At 53.5% G+C, this 15,793-nt stretch overlaps 4 protein-coding genes across 4 annotated transcripts; 2 read left to right on the top strand and 2 right to left on the bottom strand.

Annotated features, from left to right (window-relative positions):
- Window positions 1-1,221: 1,221 nt before the first annotated feature.
- PHYSODRAFT_329942 (hypothetical protein) lies at window positions 1,222-2,749 on the bottom strand (the record flags this gene model as incomplete). The annotated part of the gene is made up of 2 exons (XM_009526507.1): window positions 1,222-2,044; window positions 2,178-2,749. The coding sequence occupies 2 exons, from the start codon at window positions 2,747-2,749 to the stop codon at window positions 1,222-1,224; spliced, it is 1,395 nt and encodes a 464-aa protein (XP_009524802.1).
- Window positions 2,750-7,589: 4,840 nt separating this feature from the next.
- On the bottom strand, window positions 7,590-8,753 carry PHYSODRAFT_489646 (hypothetical protein; the record flags this gene model as incomplete). The annotated part of the gene is made up of 1 exon (XM_009526508.1): window positions 7,590-8,753. A coding segment is annotated over one exon (1,164 nt), but the record flags the coding sequence as incomplete, so codon positions are not given.
- A 1,597-nt stretch (window positions 8,754-10,350) lies between these two features.
- Window positions 10,351-11,006, top strand: PHYSODRAFT_251334 (hypothetical protein; the record flags this gene model as incomplete). Its single annotated transcript, XM_009526509.1, has 3 exons — window positions 10,351-10,361; window positions 10,544-10,766; window positions 10,836-11,006. The coding sequence occupies 3 exons, from the start codon at window positions 10,351-10,353 to the stop codon at window positions 11,004-11,006; spliced, it is 405 nt and encodes a 134-aa protein (XP_009524804.1).
- A 4,085-nt stretch (window positions 11,007-15,091) lies between these two features.
- Window positions 15,092-15,490, top strand: PHYSODRAFT_329946 (hypothetical protein; the record flags this gene model as incomplete). The annotated part of the gene is made up of 1 exon (XM_009526510.1): window positions 15,092-15,490. One exon carries the CDS (start codon window positions 15,092-15,094, stop codon window positions 15,488-15,490), a length of 399 nt encoding a protein of 132 aa, XP_009524805.1.
- Window positions 15,491-15,793: the final 303 nt, after the last annotated feature.

Raw genomic sequence — 15,793 nt, forward strand, 5'->3', positions numbered from 1 at the left:
CACCGACTGCGGGGCATCCGGGCCGTGAGAAGACATACCTTCTTCTCACGCGAGACTTTTACTGGGCCCACCAGTTTAAATGGGTGCGCAAGTACGTCCGTGCTTGCGAGGTTTGTCAACGTGTGAAGCCTGCGCCTTTCGCGCAGGCTCCCTTGCAGTCACTGCCGACTCCATCGGAGTGTTGGCAGTCCATGTCTTTGGACTTCGGGTTCGGTCTTCCCCCGGATAGCCAGGGGAACACGGGCATTGTGGTCTTTGTTGACCGCTTCAGCAAGATGTACCATCTTGCTGCGGTACCCGCTGAAGTGACTGCGAAGCAGACAGCGCGTCTGTTCGGTGACATGGTGTTCATACATCATGGCATGCCGATCGACATTGTGTCGGATCGAGACCCGCGGCAAGAAGTGTTTGCACTTCTTGGGAGTCAACTTTCGATGTCGACTGCGGACCATCCGCAGACGGACGGGCAGACCGAGCGCGTGAACCGCGTGCTCGTAGACGTGCTTAAGAGCTACGCTCACTCGTTCCAACACTGGAGCGAGTGCCTGCCGATGGCGGAGTTCGCCATCAACAACTCGGTGCATGCCTCGACCGGGCATACACCGTTCTACGTGAATGCCATAAGGCACCCACGCCTCCCGAGTCTACTCGGGATAGTGGCTCCTTCCTTCGTTGGGGGAGGATCTACCACTGCAACGCAGCAGCCGCATAATGCCCCTGACACTTGCACAGTGTCGCAAGAAGAACAAACAGCACGCGTCTGTGCCCTGCACAGACGCCGACAAGAGTAAGAAGAAGAAGAAAAACGGGTATGTGCAGGGCACAGACACCGCGAAGACGAACGCAGAGGCCGGGCCTACTGCTAGAAACGAGCTGAACGAGTTCAGCTCGGACGCAACCAACTTCTTGCAGCGCAGACAAGCCGTCATTCGGTTTGTCCAAGACGCTATCGCAGCTTCTGTTGATCGACAGAAGCTGAACGCAGACAACGTTGGTAGGGGCAACACAAATGAATTCAAGAAGGGTTTATTGGTTCTGTTAGCTACTCAAAATATGCTGTTTCCGACTTCGGGGCGAGCAAGCTCGCTCCGCGCTTCATCGGGCCGTTCACGGTGTTGGCACAGCATGGCAACGCCTACACGCTAGATATTTCATCTAGCATGCGCCTCCATCCGACCTTTTACGTCGGGCGGCTGAAGCCATACCGGCAGCATGAGCCACCTAGCTCGGCTGGCCCGAAGCGGAAGCCCCAGCGGGAGCGAACCTCTGCTCCAGCGCGTGATCGCGCTGGACCAAGCGCACGACGCGACCTCCCACTTTGACAGAGATGTCCGACGCGGTCTGCGAGCCCTGAGCGACTTGAGCCCTCAGTATCGCCACCTCCTGCTTCAGAGCGGCGAACTCCCGGCTCTGAAGCTGCTCCACAGCAGTGACCCGCTCCTCGAGCGTCGGGTCAAGGTCAGCCCCAGGTTGACCATACCGGGGGCGTGTTCCCACCACCGCCGCCTCCGATCCACGACGCCCGCGGCTCAACACGCTGGATTGTTGAGCGTATTGTGAACCATAGTATCCCGAAAACGAACCGGCAGCCGGTTCGTTATCGTATTCGTTGGAGAGGGTTTCCGCCCCACCAAGATACATGGGAGCCGCGGGATGTCCTGCTGTAGGACGTTCCGGAAATGGTGAGGGCGTACGAAGCTCACCACGCACTGCCGGCGCGTAGGTAGTGCGAGCGCTGTAGTCACCTGCGGCGTCCGACGTCCCACGATCGTCGCGTTTCTCGCGTGCCAAGAACTTGGCACGGAGATCTTTGAGACTCGCAGGTACACGAATCGTCGTGTACCCGTTTAGGTCGCGGTCGCTTAAGCGCGCCGCACCCGGAAGACACAACGTGCATTGTTGGCCTTCGGGCACAGCGCATGGAATACCAGCGTCCACAGAGGATCTGTGGAGCTGCTCTAGCCGCCCGCGCGTCGAGAATGTCTCGAAGCGTTCACGGGCATGCTTCACCCGCTCGCGATAAGCAGCCGGTTTCTGGTTGAAGCTCTCAACAAAAGCATTCCAAGTTTGACAAAGTGCCTGCCACTCAGGCACTGCGAGAAGCGGTCTTCTTGTTGGAGAAGTATCGGAGCTCGTGGAAGAGCCCGAAATAGTAATCGCGCCTTTGATTCGTTAACGGATCAAAGTGCTGCTCCTCCGCCACAGCATCGTCGTGGATATCGCTGCATACGTACAGCGGGATTTCATTTGGAGGCACGGTGTTGCCCACACGGTCTGCGATCTCTAACGCGGACGACATCCACGGATCGCGCGCTGCCTGAGCAGCGCGCAGAGAGCTTGAAGACGTCACATCACGCGGGGAGCTTAAAGCCCCAGCAGCAGAGAGTGGAGCGCTCTCGCCGCGCGAACGCTTCGAGCCTGAAGCGTCCGAGTCGTCTCCTTTACGAGGGCGTCTCGACCCGGCATGCGGGTCGAGACTATCGCTGTCGATAGACTCCTTGCGCTTGCTAGAAGAGGCCTCGCCCTCTTCCATCTCCACGTCGTCGTCTTCGAAGTCAACGGCGTCGTTGACTACAGAAGAACCTTCGAGTACAATCTCTGGTTGAGTTGTCCCCGCCGCAGCCTTGGTAGCATGAGCGTCACGCTTTGCTTTATGACGCTCGCGGTACTCGGGGATAGAGAGAGTCTCTATCCCGGCGTAGGTAGTATAGCTCTCTACTTCAGCAGCGGTCTTCTTCGGCGAGCTCATTGCGGAATGGGCTCGAGTTTTCTTTCTCCCAACGTGTAGAATTGACGAATGGTCAATTTCCTGATTGACATGCCGTGACTCGGCGCGTCTAACCTTGAGGGGGGATGGTGTAACAGGGTTACACGCACAAGTGGCTACAGTCACTTGTAACTCTATCAGACACGACGTCTGTTAGAGGTTCGAAAAACTCTCGACCTTGGTGTAGACACACCAAAGGTTACATACATTTACGATCACCACGACGGGTGGTCCATAGAGACTTAGGATTCCTATTGGCTGAAAGCAGCATCTTTTAGCCAATGAGCGACATGCATAGCATTGGAATTCTGTCAACCAGCCGTTGACAGATTCCTAACTTAGAATATTACATTTAGAGGAAGTCAGAAACCATAAACCAAAAATAGCAGTTCTCATTTTAACCCAAAAACATTATTTGGATCGTTTATTTAGATTAATCTATACTCGGAGGGCAGCGAACAACTTAAAATCCTGGTCGGGTTAGGGTGACGCCGTCCCGGGAAGCTAGGGCCGGCATGATGCTAGCCCAACGCTTCCGGCAGGTGCTTCACCGCATCTGCCAGTCTATCACGGGTCTCTCGCTCTCTACTATCACCTCTCAACCAGTCTCTATCTCCCCACAGTCACCGCGCGGCCGCCCCGCGCGCACTGCGCCGCAGCCACGCCGTCATATCCGCTTAGGTACGTTTAATGTGCAATCGCTTGGTTCACAGTGCAAGCAGCACGAGACGCTTCCACGCGACCTGGATGCGTACAAGGTCGACATACTCGGGCTCCAGGAGACACGACTCGCTTATCAGAGCGAACAGAAGGCAGGTAAGTTTACGCTGCTATCTCTACCGACATCAAACCCCGCCATGGCATTGGTTTTGCTGTTTCCGCTCACCTCCGCAGGTTCCTGTACAAGTATTGGGCTGAATCAGACCGGGTTGGCGTGCTTCAGCTTCGCCTCCCTGCTGGGCAGCGTGTGAACGTTATCAACGTGTACGCGCCGCACAGCGGCTACACCCTGGCCGTGGTTGACGCCTTCTACGAAGATCTGCATGCGGCAACGTCCAAGCTACCCAAACGCGACACGACATTCACTCTTGGTGATTTTAATGCCAAAGTGGGCAGGCTTCGCGACCAAGAGCCCTTCCTCGGGCCCTGGTGTCGAGGCCGCCGCAACCGAAACGGCCACATTCTAGCGTCGTTTTGCGATGCAAATGATTTGTTTATCACTAACACTGCTTTCAGGAAAAGAGCGCGCAACATTACAACGTGGACACTGCGACTTCCAAGCTACAGCATTTTCAACCAGATCGATTACATCATTTGCAGCCAACATGTCAAGCAACTTTGTCGCAACGCCCAGTCATGGGGGGGGGGCACGGTCACTCCATCCGACCACAAGCTCGTGACACTCGACGTTGACCTACAAGCCCTCCGGCGTCTCCGCCGGAACCGCCGTGCCCCGCTTCACACCCCCGACACTCGCCTCGCAACCCGCAGTCTCGTACACAACTCGCAACTCCGTCATGAGTACCGACGGACGCTCGCAGACAGACTCATCGAGCTACGGCGTGCTGGCAATAGCGCTGAAGGCCGCAGCTGACACTGTCGGCTATCAGCCTCTGATACCTCACACAAAACTCGTCGACCCGGGGCTTGCCCGACTCACATTCGAACAGAGACGGCTCCGCCAGCTTATCAACAATGATCACGCCCAAGACGTCGCCGACCTACGAAAACGTCGGAACTGCCTACTCCATCAGAATCGAGAACGCAGCAAGGCACTGGCCAACGAAGCCATCAACGCCAAGTTAGAAGCCATCGAGAACGCTCCCGGCACTGCGCAAATGTTCGAGGCCACCAAGACCCTCTTCCGACGACACACCCCTGTAACCTCGTTATGTGACTCAACAGGCAAATATATACTCAGCAAGACACGCGCCGGCGAACGGATCAAAAAGCACTTCGCAGAACAATTCATCGACCCGACCAGAGAACCGATTGCCCCGGGTGGCATTCAACGAGCCCTCCAGAACCCGATCACAGCCGCCGAATTTGAACGCGCGTTCAACCGCCTACGCAACGACCACGCGTCAGGCTCCGACACCATCCCAGCCGAGCTACTGAAGTATGGCACCGACGTCTTAGCTCCGCCGCTTGCCGAAACCCTCAACCACGCACTGTCAACCGGAGAGCACATCCAACTGGGAGATGGAATCCTTCTAGGCCTACCGAAGCCTAACAAACCTGCTGGTCACTGCTCCAGCGTTCGACCGATCGTCCTCCTGAACAGCATCCAAAAAGCCGTCTCGCCCGTGGTGCTGAACAGGATATCACCGAAAGTTGAGCAGTACCTGTCGCCACATCAAAGCGGTTTCCGGTCCAGTCGCAGCACCGCAGACGCGATGTGGGCTCACAGGTGGATATCAGTTCGCGCCCAAAGATACAAGGAACAATTTCACATCCTAGGGATCGACCTCACGCGAGCTTTTGACACGGTCAATCGCGACAAATTACTCTCCGTGCTGGCTACAATTCTCGACAACGACGAGCTCCGACTCATACGACTTCTACCCAACTCTCAGTCCGGCATGGCCACCATCTGCTCTCACCGTTTGAGAGCAATACAGGTACACCCCAAGGCGACTCACTCTCACCAGTTCTCTTTGTTGTCTATCTAGAAGCAGCTCTCCATGACCTCGCAGATCAACTCGACGTGCCGCATGACCTCCTCGCCAATATGATTGTCTACGCGGACGACGCAGATTTTGTCTGCGCCAACCGCACGACGGTCGACCTGATCAAGTCTCATGCCCCCGCCATTCTGTCCAAGTGGTCCCTCAAGATGAATACAGCAAAGACAGAGCATACCGTTGTTCATCGCAGCCTCGCGGCCCAGCCAAACCGAACAGACCGCGCCAAAAAAGAAACGTGGCGCAACACGCGCAAACTCGGATCTCTACTCGGCGACGCCGAAGATGTCTCCCGTCGGAAAACTCTTGCGACCGCAGCGCTCCACCGGATGTGGAAACTCTGGTTGCGACCGACAAAGACCAAGGAAGCTGCTCGTATCCGCATCTACAACAGCTTCGTCCTGCCAATCTTGCTCTACAACTGCGGCACATGGGCCCTAACACGCACCGACCTGCTCAGCCTTGAAGCTTTTCACCGTCAACAAGTCACCGGCCGCAAGTACCCGTACTCCATTACAACGGCCAGACTCTACGAGCGCACAGGCGCCGAACCTCTTCGATACCATATCCTTCGGGCTCGATGGAGACTGTTCGGTCACATTCTACGACGACCACCGACGATTTAGCATGCAGATACATGCTGAACTACTTCGGCCCTAGCACCAGTGGTGGATGGAAAGGCAGGCGGAGACTGACGCTCCCCATGGTCCTCGACGCTGACCTACATACACTTCCTCTGGTCACCGCCTCCAACAAGCCGCTGACCTCTTCCTACTTCGCCTCTGCGCGCAAGACCGGTCAGACTGGAGCCATCTCACTGGCAGACTCCTCGACTGCACGCCTACCGACTGAGAGATATCAAGCCACAACATGAGAGATAGCACGAGAGAGAGAAACCCGACGCATGCGGATGTTCGACCTACCACACGTAGAGAAGACTGCTCGCGTAACGCGTTTACAATTCAATATACTCGGAGGCCCGAGTATAATTAACTCCAATCTAAACTAAGCTACGCTTCCTCACACACGTGTGCACACGTGTAAGCTAAAGTAGTGAGCCAAAGTAGGCCCACTACACTTTGCCCCATGATCTTGACGAGTGGAGAATGCGTATTTTGAGAGGAGACGAAGGCGAGGCTGAAAATGGGTTTCTCGGCGAGGAGAGATCATGGCTTTTGCTACTGGACACAATACGACCGACACGAAGGAAAATCGAGCTCTCTAAGCCGGTTGTGTGTGTGCGTAGGTGCCTGGTTTTCCACGCCGAACGGCTCCGGACGGATGCGGCATCCGGTGGCGGGGGGTTTCCCACGCTAGGATAGTTAGTGGAGCAGCGCCATTCGTGCTCTTGAGGCGTGACCATCAAGTGCCCGCTCCGTCAACGACGTCATCGCCGCGGTCACGCGCTTGACCCACCTCACCGCTCCCTGGGCTGGCCTCTCCAGCCCCAGTCTCGGACCGACGCCGCGACCGAAGCTTCGCGCTGCGACGATCCTCGACTCAGCCCTCCGAGGCCGAGTCTTTAATGCGAATGGACTGCTCCTCTTTGCCCCATGATCTTGACGAGCGGAGAACAGGTTCTTAAGGCTTTACTTAAGTATCGGTTCGCGACAAATCGGGGGAAGTCGTGTTCGTGTTAGGTTCGTTCCAGGCTTGGGTGTACCTCCGCGTGCAAGTCAACTTCCGAGAGCTTCAACAATTTTTAGGACAAAGATAAATAGTTAAAAATTGCCCAACATCACAAAGATGTAAGCCAGATTCACAACACACTGAAAACCGGTTTGCAGACACTAGTGTTAGCTATACAGTTACTGTTTGTACGAACACTATCTACCTAGACGTCAGTAATATGATACTCGGGATGTCAAACCAAATAGTTTCTCAAGCTGCATGACACCATTCTAAACAAGGGATTACTTTCCGAACTCTGTTTCTATTGAGATCGATACATGCAAATCGGGGTGTCATCGAGCTACTTTACTTAAGTATGTTCTGCAATGACACCTACGCTACTTGACATCAATATGTTTCTATTGCGACTCCATGAATGAAATAAACAGCTACGTTGCGCAATGCCTTTGTATTTTCCGTCCGAAGCGAGTAGTAAACCCCCGGTCGGTAGCCCCTTTTACTCGTTTTTACTGAGACGACAGCACGCCAACGCCGTAGTTCTGGTTGTTCGTGCTCAGCTTCTGGGTCGACGTCGGATGGTAGTAGCTGGCCACCTTCTTCGAGTTGGACAGCGCCGCCGACTCGCGGTTGCCCGACAACTCGCCGCTCTTGACTAGCGTGTTCTGGACGCAGTTGCGGCCCAGCGCGGACTTGCAGGACGACTGCGAGTTCGAAGACGGCACGATGATAGCGCCCACCGTCTCGGCGTCGTGCTTGTTCGGGACTGAAGTGGACTCGAAGTAGTTACCCTCCAGCAGCACGTTGCCGTTGTCGACGACGTCGTACGAGAAGCCCGTGTTGCTGTACCAGTAGTTGTTGGCGGCGTGGATGACGGAGTTGCCGCCGACCTTGGGCGAGCGGCCCGACGTGTTGTGCACGTAGTTGTTGACGAGCGTCACCTGCGTCTGCGTGCCCAGGAAGAGGAAGGCCCAGTAGTGGTTGCCGTCGCACGTGGCCGAGTACTGCGTGCGGCCGTCGAACTCGGAGTTGCTGATGGTCATGCTCTTGACACTGGCCGTGCCCGTGGCGACCATCTGACGGCCGAGGTTGGAGATCTTGACGTGGTCGAGCCAGATGCGCTCCATGGGCGTCTTGCCGCCGTTGAGGCCCTGGATGTAGATGGCGTCGCCGCCCCAGATCAGGTGCGGGTTGAGCTGCGTGATGTGGATGTTCTGGATGATGATGTTGTTGCCGTTGAGCCACAGACCCTTGCCCTTGATGACACCGCTCGTGCCGAGGCCGCGCAGCGTCTTGTTGCTTGAGACCACGAGCGGGTTCTTGCTGGCCGCCAGGTCGTACGTGATCTTGACCTGCGTGCCTTCCACGCAGCCGCCCGTGTTGGCCATGCCACCGCTCTGCAGGATGACGTCCTGACCCTTGTAGCCGTTGTTCTTGGCGAGGCAGTCGCGGTTGCTCTTGGGACGACATCCATTCTCGGTCGTCGTGCCCTCCGTGCCACGGAAGTCGAAGGTTGTCTTGAGGACGATAACGCGCGGCTGGGAGTCCTTGAGGTAGTTGTTGAGCTTGGCCAGCGAACTGGGGTACACGGGGTTGGCGTTACCGCCGCCCGTGGTTCCCGCTGCGAGACCTGGGGCGGTGCCCGTGGAGAGGGCATGCGTGCCCTGCACTGATGAACACGACGGCGAGCCGGAGGATCTGCATGGTCTTGGAGGCGCTCAGGACTTGTGATGTGCGAAGCGAAATCGACAATGAGAAGAGTTTGGGGGTTGAGCCGGAGATGGACAGCTCGAAGGTAAGGGCAAAGGATCGAGAACGAGGAGGCTAGTGGACTTCGTTGTTGACGTTGCGCGACAAGCTGCTCGAGAAGGAGGGTATGGTTGCTGATCGTTGAGGCGAGGTATGGCTGGTGAACGGTAGTTATCAGCAAAGCAGCACCAGTGTTTGTGGAGAAGTGGTATGAACTTGAATAGGCTTGCAGGTATTTCACAGTAGGGTGCCGTGGGTGGGCGTTGCGCTCCTGGCCTGCCAAACATGGCACTGCAATGGAGTCTACTTTTCTTTAATGGTAGCTTATGATGTGAACACCAATCGACCCTAGGCCGGACCATGGAAGGCAAGCACTTCATCCGTCATAAACAGAAATCTGCCGGCAGGAAAACGCCATTTCACTAGTCGACATACTCCGGTTTGATTTGACCGAGGGTCGAGGAGCACCACGTATGACCGCTGCGTTGACTTTCTTTACTACAATATGGCACGCCACGTCAGATCACACCACACTGTTGACTCAACCATATAATTGGTATCTCTGAACTCATATAATAATGCACGCTATTAGTGCTGTGGTTTCATTGATGCGGCCACGGCACTGCACAGGGGTTGGCGCACATGGTTTGGCGAGTGCGTTTCAAGCTGACAACGGTGGTCATACCTTGAAGTATCTGTTCACTGTTCGCGGGGTTAGCTGCAATACAAAGACGTACATGCATGTACCTGCATCCCTCATGGGCACACGTCTCGATGTTGGTGTCGCAACCACTTTAGACTCATCAGTAAGACTCCACGCAGGGATCTGAGGTACCTCGCATTCAGCTGAGGGCAAAGATGGCGTTAGGGATACAAGTTAATGCAACCAGCACGTGGGTTTGGGCGGGACTTAAGGTAAAATGCACGAATACTCAAAGCAGCGCTTTACAGCGCCGCATTTCCTTTCGTGCCGCAACCAGATATCAGCTTATATGTACATTTCAGAGGCATTGAGGCATTGAAGCAATTGCGCACTGAACAAGTATCGCTTGATGTGAGCCAGAGACAGGGCAAGTTCCTCGCAATAATGAGGGAAACGCAACTCCACGCGCAGTAGCAATCCTACTCGGAATCTCTGGGAGTACCGTAGCATCTTAGTCCTGGGCGTCGTTCACTCCTAAGGGTCAGTTGTAAATTGACCAGTAGAACACTGCCATTTTTAACATATGGATGAATATAGTGGTCTTTCCGACTGATAAGCGAGCAGGATTGTTTCAGACTTGTCTTCACCTGAATTACAGCCTATCATATCGCCTGGTGTGGATATTTTAGCCAATCGTCTGCATTAGGGTTAGGTGAACGCGTTCCGACACTTTCCGACAAATATTTGTCGGAAGACTGGCCTAAATATGTGTATGCGTATACAAAAATCAAGTACAGAAAATAGTTTTGCCGTTCTGACAACTAGGATTATGTCCTAGAATAGGACGGAGTGAAGTTTTGATTGGTGTTCATTTCAAGATGGTGATCAAGTCCGAGAGATGAAGCCCATATGCATCGGTGGCGACGCAGTCGCGGCGAAGGGCAAGGCAAGATGACCATGACGGCGAGCGCGTTGAGCGTTCCACCGCCACAACGCTAGCTCTACACGCATGAAGCATCCGTCGACGTGGCGTCACACGCAGCCGTCGGAGGACGGGTGAGCTTGCTGCAGTACGCCGAGGTTGGCTGAGGTGGTGCTGCGCGGGGGCAGCTACGCGAGTGCGGAGGAGATGATCAAGCGCAGGAAGGAGCTGCAGAAGGCTTTCGCTGCTGGCGACGTGGCGAAGCTCATGGGCGCGCGCCGCCGCATGGAGGGTCACGAACGCGGTCACACCCGCGGAGGACCGCGAGGCTCCTTGCCAAGGGCACGCACGGAGCAACAGCGCATCGCCGCTGTCCGCCCATGATCTGTACCTTGGAGCTGGACACGCCGGCGCTGCAGCTGTCTGTGCTCGTTCGAGCAGGGGGATGTTGAGGGCATGCTCCGCGTCATGGACGACCTCCTCGTGACCACCCAGACACTGGACCCGCTGTCGCACAAGTTCCTGCCGCACGAGGCTAACGATCTGGACGAGAAGCTGTCGAAGGAGGTGAAGGTGATGAAGGCGACGGTAACGTCGTGCCCGGCCGGCTAGGCTGCAGGAGGTGAACCCTATCTGCACGGCTGCCGTGTGGGCACTGTACATCACGGAGGTGGCCAAGGAGGATAGCTCGGTCACCTGTACATCATGACCCCGCTACTCGAATCGTTCAAGGTGCTGCACCAGTAGGTCAAGCTGGTGAAGTCTCTGCCGCGCAGGATCGGATTGCCAACAATGGCAGACTACAAGGCGGAAGTGGCGATCGCGGTGCTGCGTGCCTCAAAGCTGGCACAATAGCTGAGGAGGCGGTAATCGTAGATTGGTGATCAAGGTGATCAATAATATATGTAGCTACCCTTGCACTTTATCATCACCTAACTTTTATTGCATGTAACTGCAAGTACCCTGCCATTTTCTTCTTCAGTTGCCTTTTTTTACTTACGGTAACTTTAGTTTGGTCAATAAATCCTAGATGTCGGAATATGTAGGGAAGTCGGAACCGTCGCGATATGGCTACGTTACACATGGCATTATTCTTAGGCTCTATTCCGTATAAAACAAGGCTGGTCCAGCGCACTCGAAGAAAGCCTGCCGCCAAGGAACTTCCGCGGCGGAAGCATGCCGCGCCCACGAATCAAGGGAAAAGGGAAGAAAAGCAAGACCTACCAACGCATACCGGTAGACTACGCGCACAAGAAGAAGGTTCTGGACTTCTTCACAACTAACAGTCTCGACGCGACTATCACCAACTTCTACGGCACATTGACAGCTAAAGAAGTTCGTGCCAAGAAAAAGCAGATAAATAAATGGGCCAAACAAACTGGCACAATTGCGAACACTCAATTACGGCATGGATTCGGTATTACTGTTTGGAAACGTGAAATTCGTGCCTTACAGAAGGACAGCGACTGTCAGATTTATGGGAACCAGTGTGCATGGTGGAACGAAAAATTGTCGCTGGAGTTTTTGAAGTTCAGTTTCGCAACACGCCCCAACATCGAAGAAAACATTTTGTTGCTGTGGGATGACTTCAGGGGTCATTGGACACCTGAAGTCATCGCATATGAAGCAACAATTAATGTCGTTCTCATCAAAGTTCCACCTAGGTACACGTACGTCTGCCGGCTGGCAGACGTACGTGTACCTAGGTGGAACTTTGATCTTGGAATAAGCCCTTTAAGTCAGGCCTACGGCGATTGTGGATTGATTTGGTACGGACTCAGTTGGTGGAGTATCGTGCTGGAGCCCAGCAACGTGAGCAGAAAAAAGAAAAGTTGCAAGAAGAAATAAATCGGGCACGCAAGGATCTGGTGCAAGAGGAAGCTGACGTAGAAGTAGCAAGACTGCGGGACGAATTCACTGAAGAACCTTTTACACTGAAGCCACCCACGCGCACTGACATTGTACGATGGGTGTCGAAGTGCTGGTCGGATCTCAGTCGGGAGACAATATTCAGCGGTTTTGCCAAAGTTGGTATTCTCAACGATACACGCGTGGTTGCTAGTGCTCCTGCAGTGGAGCACATTGAAAACACCATTATCGAAGACTTAGAAAGATGCAACTTAGCCGGCGGACAAGTTGATTCGGACGATGACATCGGTTCAGGCGACGACATCGACAGCGAAGGCAGCGACAACGAATAATTAGCAATGCAAGCTAATTTGAAATGCATGCTTTGATAAATCTTTGATGTGCAGTCAGCTGGTGACGCTTGTGATTTGCAATAAGTGCTTGTGCAGTGACGCCTAGGACTAAGATGTACGGTAGGCGCTGGCACAGATAGGTGGACATCACAACTTCTACGGAAATCGCCGTGCGAATCTGCCACTTCGTATAGAATTCGGGGTGCAAATTGACCGGCGAATTCCACGAATGCAAAAATGCCAGATATACAAAAATCAAATGAAACTGTCAATAATGCAAAATGTAGTGGAATTCATCGTGCAGTTTGCACGAAGCATATTGTGCCGCACATTTGGTACACAGTGTGAAAGTAGAAACACTACCACTTCGAAGTAAATGTGTATTGTGTAAGCTTACCGCTACTCACCTACGTAATGGTAGCTAGTCTAGCTGGAGCTGTGCCTTGCATGCTCACGGGCGAGTGTTCTCCACGATAGTTGGTCAAGTCTACGCGCTCTTCCTTTACTCGACGTCGATGAGAACGGTAAACGATTCTTTACTTGCTCAAAAAGAAGGCCAGTCGAATCGAGAGAGCTGTGCGCTCGCAGGACCTCATCACTCGTCAGAAGTGCTTCAACGAAGCGCATCAGCCGCTGAAGCTCTGCAAGCCGGATCTTTGTAGTCTTGAAGCCATATCGTGCTTTGATAGCTGCTTTAGTGGCGGTTGCCCAGCACACCATTGCTGCCACACAACGCGAACGGTTCTTGCGGGTAGCACAAACTCTCTTGGCACTTGATGAAAGCCCCCACCCCATGTGTAAAGCTCGGTGTGCATCGTTACAGTAGCATTCACCGAGGACTCTGTCTGAGTGTGAAGGTACACTATCGCCGAGCGAACATTTCCAAAAGTCGACTTTCCGGTGACACCACGCTGCTCCATCGAGGTCAAGTAGCGCATACACTCCATAGTACTTAATACACTTAGATTGACAGGGCTTCGTAAAGGGACGATAGAGAACCACTGCGCGATACTCTCCCCATTAATTACACCCAGCTCACGAAACGTACTAGTAAACAGGACTTGCCGTCGATCCGCCTCCGTATTCTCGTAGAGCCACTCTATGAAGCGAGATAAAGTTCGTAGATAGATGTACTTGGTGTTGTCAGAGGTGATACTTCCCAGCACTTGCTCAACGCGAGCATCGAGAGCTTCCATCGTTACTTAAACTGCGACTCTTGCCGATAGAAACTGTATCGAAATAGCATAGAAATATTTCTAGTTTTTGTTTCGTTCACTTTGCACGACGAATTCCATTTATCTATACATTTGTGTACAGTATCTGTAAGGGCTCATTTTTTTAGTGAAGTTTATCTCGACGCTCGAGCGGGCTCTTGGAGCAAATCAGTCGCGATCCATCGACTAGCGTAAAAGGAGTTTTGCGATCTTTTCACTGTATTATGACTTCTTTGCCGTCGGCTACACGTACCTCATTTCGAGGAAACTCCAAAACTCGCTTACCAGCGTCTGATTCCGGACGGATAAGCGGCGCGCTCGAATCTGCCTTTACCAGTGCTCGTGTGAACTCTACCTGGTTTGTCCTGGGTTTACGACCGCGCGCTGCTTGTAAACCGCAGGCAGTGGTGCATACAGCGCTGACTTCGGTAGGAAAACAATCGATGCAGCAATAAAACCATTACCCTGCACGCCCTCCGCACGAACCCAAAAACCCTTGCTGGTAAGGCATGAACCCTACCGCGCTTGCGCGCGGGATTTCGGCTCGCTCAGAGCTAACTTGCATTGATTTGATCCTCTCGAACCAGACACCGATATGTGAGTCTTGTAGAAGTATGCGGGCTTTGGAGTTTTTTTCACAGATTTCGCTAACACGCCAGATCTGTAAGCGTTTTTTTTTTTCGAATACTGTGCACGCATGGAGTTTCAAACATTTCACTTTCTACTGCAAACTTTGTTCGAATAAACACGTGTACTTTCGGGCATCATATTTCATGGGCACGTGTTAAGAAAAATATTATATTACTGGGATAGGAAGCAACGTTAGTGCTGCTATCGCAGACCAAATAGGATTATATCCGTGGTACGTCAAGTCAAAAGGTGCCCTCTTGACACCTAACTGGACAGATTCGGAAATGCTACTGCCAGATGCAGTGGGGAAGAAGCACCAGGAACTAGCAGCCGACGTCGCTAAAGTTCTCGGAGGGGCATGCCTGAGCTCCTTATTTCGGTTGACGGGTGCGAATTACTCTCTCAAGTTGGAGAATATTGTGGGAATGGTGGCACGGGACCGAATGCTGAATGACCTCATCATCGACTTCTGCCTTCGCCTAATCTGCAGCTCGCTAGGCGACTGCTACGCCATGAACTCGTTTGCACCGTCGCTTAGCTACACGAAGACACCGGACATTCGAATCTCAAGCATGCACTACGTTGTGATGCCTCGCCTATTCATTGGGGGATCATAATAGTCCGTCTCTCCTACCAGCAAGATGTGCCCTCGATGACACCGTACTACTACGAGCCGCTGTGCAGCTCGTCCCATCGAGCTACCATGGAAGATGCTTACAACGAGACTGTGGCTAAGTTTATACGTGACTGGCACACAGCCACAATGTCGCTGGTTGATCATCCCGTTGAGGAGAGCAGGGTGTGGCTCGAAGGGCCAAAGCAGCCTGATGGTACGTCATGTGGTATGCTGTGTATCGCTCAGGCGTACGCCATTTTTAAGGATAGCTCTCGTTTCGTGCGAGCTGTTATTTCACAGGATGATGGTGCTGTCATGCGTCTACGCGTCATGTGGATGATTCTCATGCAGCCTGACGAGAGTACAACGTCAAACAAGGTCGCTAAAGCTGTCCAGTCAACCGACATCGAGCTTATTGCAACGATCACGACATAAAGACCACAGTAACATTTATTGATGTAAGCTAGTCTAAGTTGTGAATGTTCTAGTGTGGATGAATATGATGAATATGCGCATTGGCTTAGACGTAACCCCACGGTTTCAGTTGCACATTGGCTTTTGTGTATAATGGTGGCTGGCGTTCCTTCGACTTCGGATCTGGATTGTACATGTATCCCTTGAAGAACGCGCTGTCCGGTACAATCGAGGTCACCACAACCACGACCTCTTTGTGGCCATGCAGGAAGTCCGGGTTCAGGTGCCTCAGTCAGCGTGCAGCGCACAACATCCAGCGCGTCG

This window comes from Phytophthora sojae (assembly GCF_000149755.1).
Source record: "Phytophthora sojae unplaced genomic scaffold PHYSOscaffold_3, whole genome shotgun sequence".
Taxonomy (NCBI): Eukaryota; Oomycota; class Peronosporomycetes; order Peronosporales; family Peronosporaceae; genus Phytophthora; species Phytophthora sojae.